At 43.2% G+C, this 5427-nt stretch overlaps 1 protein-coding gene across 2 annotated transcripts; it reads left to right on the top strand.

Moving 5' to 3' along the window:
• The first annotated feature begins 344 nt into the window (after nt 1-344).
• LOC121625891 (zinc finger protein 773-like) lies at nt 345-4710 on the top strand. 2 transcript variants are annotated; one of them, XM_041964208.1, is made up of 8 exons: nt 345-452; nt 633-835; nt 1445-1555; nt 1676-1771; nt 1874-1984; nt 2348-2468; nt 2670-2873; nt 2953-4710. In XM_041964208.1, exons 1-8 carry the CDS (start codon nt 434-436, stop codon nt 3972-3974), a joined length of 1887 nt encoding a protein of 628 aa, XP_041820142.1. In that variant the 5' UTR covers nt 345-433; the 3' UTR covers nt 3975-4710. The 2 variants fall into 2 exon arrangements, with proteins under 2 accessions (XP_041820142.1, XP_041820143.1); XM_041964209.1 differs by having other exon boundaries at nt 348-394.
• Nucleotides 4711-5427: the final 717 nt, after the last annotated feature.

Raw genomic sequence — 5427 nt, 5'->3', positions numbered from 1 at the left:
CTAAAACGTTACAGTACATTCCACCACTTTAAATTGTGCATTACATCGAAAGGGCAACATTACATTGGGTTGCATTAAACTTTTACCTGCGCAAATTAATTAATGGTAAAAAAGGTCCAGGATGCCACAAAAAGATGGCCCAAAGAGCTTTTTCCCATCATAAACACACCATTATTTATATATGGCACCCTCTCATCTCGTTTTTTCGTCTCATTAATTACCTAATATTAATTGTCTTATCACATTAAAAACATTTGCTTTGAAAGCAATACAATTGAACCCTCCAGCTTTTATTTTGAAGGGATACGCACACAGCACGACAGTTTCCACAACATCCGCTTCACCCGGAAGTCATGAGCGCATTTCCCAGCTCTGGAAGACGAGTGTTGAAATGGTATTTTGTCCACAGTTTAGACGTTTTTTAAACTAAAAAATGGCGTGGAAAAGCAAAGGTGTGTATGGTTATTTATCGAGCTATCTGCAAGTATACGCATACAGACATTTTACTTAATAAAACAGTTACTAATGCAGTTATTAAGCTAACGTTAGCTAATCATCTGACCACAGAGTTGTCGTTAAATCGCTTGTATTTGAGCCTCTGTCGCTAGAATTGTCTCAAATGTCCTCTCCAGGCTCCCCTCTTCCTCCGGCCTCCTTACAACTCCTTGTCCCTCCAGTGAGACTTATGTCTGCCTTCATGTGGCGAGTAGTGCAGCAGCACAGTGTGATGCACTACGACAAGCTGGTGGACTTCATCAGTTTGGCGACAGAGATCGTCCCAGAGCTTCTGAGTCCCAGCCGGAGAGCTCAGCTCATCCTGGGCCTGAGAGCAAAGGTGAGGAACTGCTCCCAGCTGGGATCCTCACAATCTAAATGACAGTACGATCACAGTGCATGTGTCCGTCAGTGGCTCTGCAAGGGAGACATCTGACTTATTTCCAGTCTCCAGTCTTCATCTAGCACGTGCATAAGGAGTAAAATAAGTGGACTTGAAGTGTTCAGCGTGGTTAAATAATAATATAGATAGATAGATAGATAGATAGATATGGTGGTTTATTGATCACCTAAGGGAAACTGCAGTGTTGCAGCAGCAAATCATATATCACAAAACACACATAACATTTTGACCTGAGGTAGGTAAGAAAAACCCCATTTTTATACACATGCGCATAAAAACTGTAAAAACTGTACTTGCTCAGACTGTTTCACCCCTCAAAAACATTTCAACTCACAAGTTTTGCAGCTTTCCATCATATTGCGTGACAATGGACTGCAAAAAACGTTCAATCTCAATTTTTAATCCAGCGTGCGTGAGAAGTTCTTAAAGTGCATCTGATTGTCTACATTTCCATGTCTCACCAGATTAATTTTAGTGGAGGAAAATCATTCACATCATTTCATGATTGTGAAAATCACGAGTTACCCGTCTCCCACCTTGTTGCAGCTGGTTCTGGAGCTGTGTCGTGGTGATGGCGCCGCCAACCTGCAGACCATCCAGAGCCACCTGGATAAAATCCACGCCTGCAGCGCAGAACTGAGCTCGGCCGATCAGATGGTGAAAATTCAGAGCTGCTCCATGAGCAAAACATGGTCGAAACACATGAAAGTAGAAATAGTCCTCAGAAATGTGAAGTTGAAACATTTCTCATTGTCTTTCTTGTCCACTTCTTGACAGGCTGGTGGTGACATACTGAAGACCTCTTACACCAACTTTGCCAGCCTGGTTCAGAACATTTTGAGTGTCCCTTTTGAAAAGAAGTTATTCTTCCAAGTGAGTCTGTGTATGAGAAATATCTCTTAAAGATCCTCACCGACTATTTACAGCGGTGACGTGTTGATGATCTAAAGCCCAAAGCTCTGGCTGTTTCTCCAGGAGGTTTTTCCTGCAAACTACGGCTCCAGCTACGACCAGATACTGCAGCAGCTGGTGTCTGAGTTCCTGTCCAGGCTGGAGCAGCTGCTGCCAGTACCAGACCTGCAACAGGTACGAACAGCAGGTGGCTAATTTCTAAACGAAACTGTAATAAAAGAAGGTTCCTGGACACTTATTGTATATTACATGTGCAGAAATATACAGATCCTGAATAAATGTGCACTTTTTTGATTATAACCGGCATTTTAAATGAAGTGTTTCATCAAGGCGAAATTCTGTTATTATTAAACAATAACTTAATGTTTTACGTGTTGAATTGTGCAGCAGGATTGTTTTTCAGAGTGAAATCAATTATTCATTGATCACTGCGTTATTTCTCCTATAAGAATTTTGCTGAATTTTTCTTCTTTGTGGGCTTTTGTTCTGAGGTCCGTAAGCTTGCTTCACTTGCCAACCTGCTTCTCTGTGTCTCAGGCAGCAGCATTGCTCACTGAAACAACACCTGTGTTGGAAGAATTTGGGCAGCATCTGTCTGAACCCTTTGCCCTGGAGACTCTGCTGCTTCATCACAGACAGTTGGGGACTCTCAGCTCTGGTAAGTTGAACAGCAAAGACACGAGGAACAGGTGGAGTTTTGTATATAGCCTCCGTCTGTGTTAAAGACCAGTGTTTGAAAAGGTTCTTTCCTTTCCTTCCTGCTCGCTTTCTTGCGTTCCGTCTTGTTTTCTTTCTTTGACAACAAATTCGACTTGTTTTTAGGGAATTTAAATGTGAAATGCCTCTTCCTCTACTGCAGCTCCTTCCAGCAGCGAGGAAGACATCCTTTTGTCCACCCTGGTCCTCCCTGTTCCAACTGGCATGGACAGGTTCTCTGGGTCTTACAGTGAGGGCGATGATTATGACAACGAGGAAGAGACCCTGGCATTGGAAGAGTTAGAAGAAGACTTAAGTCAAAGCTCATACATCACTGCAGATGAGTGGTTGCCAAAAAAGGAATCAGGTTAGTTAAAGCATCAGCAGCAGCCGACCAGAATCAGTCAGTCTGATTTTACTAACTCTGTTTTCGATGCTGCTTTCAGGTCGTCTGTCCCATTCATTCATCTGCCCTCAGTGTTCGTTCACCCACCGCACAAAGAGGAAGGTCCAAGAGCACATCCAGAGTGAGCACCACATAACAGCCTCCATTCAGGAAAAAGCTTCTGTGAAAAAGGCCAGAGCAAAGACGCCGCAGAAAAGTAAAGACTTGAACGAAAAGAAGAAAGTCGACGGCAACTCGGTGAGAACGAGGAAACGTAAACAAAAAGACGGTGCTGAACGGGAACGCAAGCTTAAGAAGGACAACTTGGAAAACAAGGAGCGACGCAGACGGAAAGAGCCCACGGGGGAAGACAAAAGGTTCCTGAGCATGCGACCTGTGACCAAAAACTTCACAGAGAAGGAAACCAAATGCTTGGAGTGCGAAAAGGTTTTCGAGCATCCGAATCAACTGAAGACTCACATGAAGCTCCACAGCTTCCCGTACCGCTGCAGCCAGTGCGAGAAGGGATTCACCAGCCCGTCCGGTTATTATCAGCACCAGAGGCTCCACAAGAGAGGACGGATATTCGTCTGCAGCCAGTGCAACAAGGGCTTCCTGTGCAACTATTCGCTCAAGCAGCACCAACGGCTGCACCAAGGCCCCAGCAACCTGTGCCCGATCTGCGGGAAAGGCTTCAGCAAAGCGGGCATCACCAGACACATGCAGATGCACCGAGGGGAGAGGAATTACTTGTGCACCACGTGCGGCAAATCCTTCCTGTCCTCAGGGGAGCTGCTGCTGCACACTCGCTCTCACACGGGCGAGATGCCGTACACCTGCACCCACTGCGGGAAGGGCTTCTCCAGCAAGAGCCACCTGAACGTCCACACGCGCTCGCACACGGGGGAGCGTCCGTACCTGTGCCCGGAGTGCCCGAAGCGTTTCCTCACGCTGAACTGCCTGAAGCGGCACACGCTCAGCCACAACGGGGTGAAGCCATTCAAGTGTCCGAGCTGCGAGAGAGAATTCTCCCAGCAGGGCAATCTGAAAAGACACCTGGCGACTCACAAACCTGACACGTGAGGCGCCGCTTGTTGTTTTAGTTATTTAAAAATCTGTGTAAAATTAACTCTATTTATATCAGGGCGAATGAACAGACACTCTGGGCAGTTATTCATTGTGTATTAGCAACAATGATAATATGTTGTCTGCTTTGGTTTCTTCATTAAAGACAGTTGCACACTGCTGGATTTGTACATTACAGACTTTTTAACTCCTGTGTGTGTCACAGTTGAGCATTTGCAACATTCAGTCTTTCACCACTGGCTTAAGAATGAAAAAATACAGCTATTAAAGCTATTTTAACTCACTGTCCCTTATGTGAGTGTGAGTTTATAACCCAGCAGCTGTGAGGCAGGGCTCATTTGATCCATGATGAAGTTGAGGCCTGATTCTGTGGTGGAACAAACAGCAGGAGCCTACAGTGCCATGAGGGCGGTTGTGCCAGTTTGTTTTATTTGAGAGCTGCTAAAGTGCAATGGGTTCAGGGTCATGTTGGGATGGTGTACATTTGATAGCTTACTGCATTTGTTTGTAGGTGCTAATGTATTCAAAACATAACATAGTCAGTGACAACATTCGACTGATGGCTCACTGTGACTGATGACCAATCTTAATGAGTCAGTGTGTAGTCGCCTATTTCTAGTGGGTTTAATGTCTTTCACAGCTTCTTTTAAAAAAATGTATTTAATATGGAGTCATCAGCCCTGTGGCCCAATAAACAGTGATCGTGTGACTGCAGAATATCATACGTGTGAATAAAGCTATAATTTCTCTGAATAAAAGAGCTTCAGCTGATAGCACATAGTTGACATTGTGCCATTTGAATGAATTTGTAAAGTATAACCCTGATTATAAAAAGTTGGTACGCCGTTTAAAACGTACATAAAACAGAATGTAATAACTTGTTAATCCTCTTTTATTTATACTCAACTGAAAACAGCACAAAGACAGTATATTTACTGTTTGACCTCATCAGCTTAATTGATTTTTGTGAATATCTGCTTATTCTGAGTTTGATGCAGCAACATGATTTTCTTGTTTAAGGGCAGTGAAGCTCACCTTTATGGTGAACAGTCCAGTGTTAATACAGTTGTTGACTCAAGTGTGAGGAAAAGCACTTGAAAACAGAGTGTGAAAGGAATGTGGAAACCACGGCTGTAGGAAATGCAATTTATTTGCAATTTTTTAATAACATCATTCCTCAGATAAAAATGCAATGTTACAGGAATATACATCAGATATTAATTTAAAACTTGCTTTCAAGGGACCATACAGTCTAAATATACTTTTTCCTTTTTTTTATTTACTGGTAGCGTGCGTTATAAGCAAGACAGACTCTGTCACCAATGACAGACTGACAAGTTACAGATACAAACTGTACATTACTTATTTACAAATCAACTTTTTGTTTGGTTTTTCGTTGAACTTTTTATTGAAAATAGGAGTAGAAAAAGTGATTGAATTAATATTCTGA

This window comes from Chelmon rostratus, chromosome 22 (genome assembly GCF_017976325.1).
Source record: "Chelmon rostratus isolate fCheRos1 chromosome 22, fCheRos1.pri, whole genome shotgun sequence".
Classification (NCBI taxonomy): Eukaryota; Metazoa; Chordata; class Actinopteri; order Chaetodontiformes; family Chaetodontidae; genus Chelmon; species Chelmon rostratus.
The sequence above is the reverse complement of the archived record's forward strand: the minus strand, read 5'-3'. Positions and strand labels throughout refer to the sequence as shown.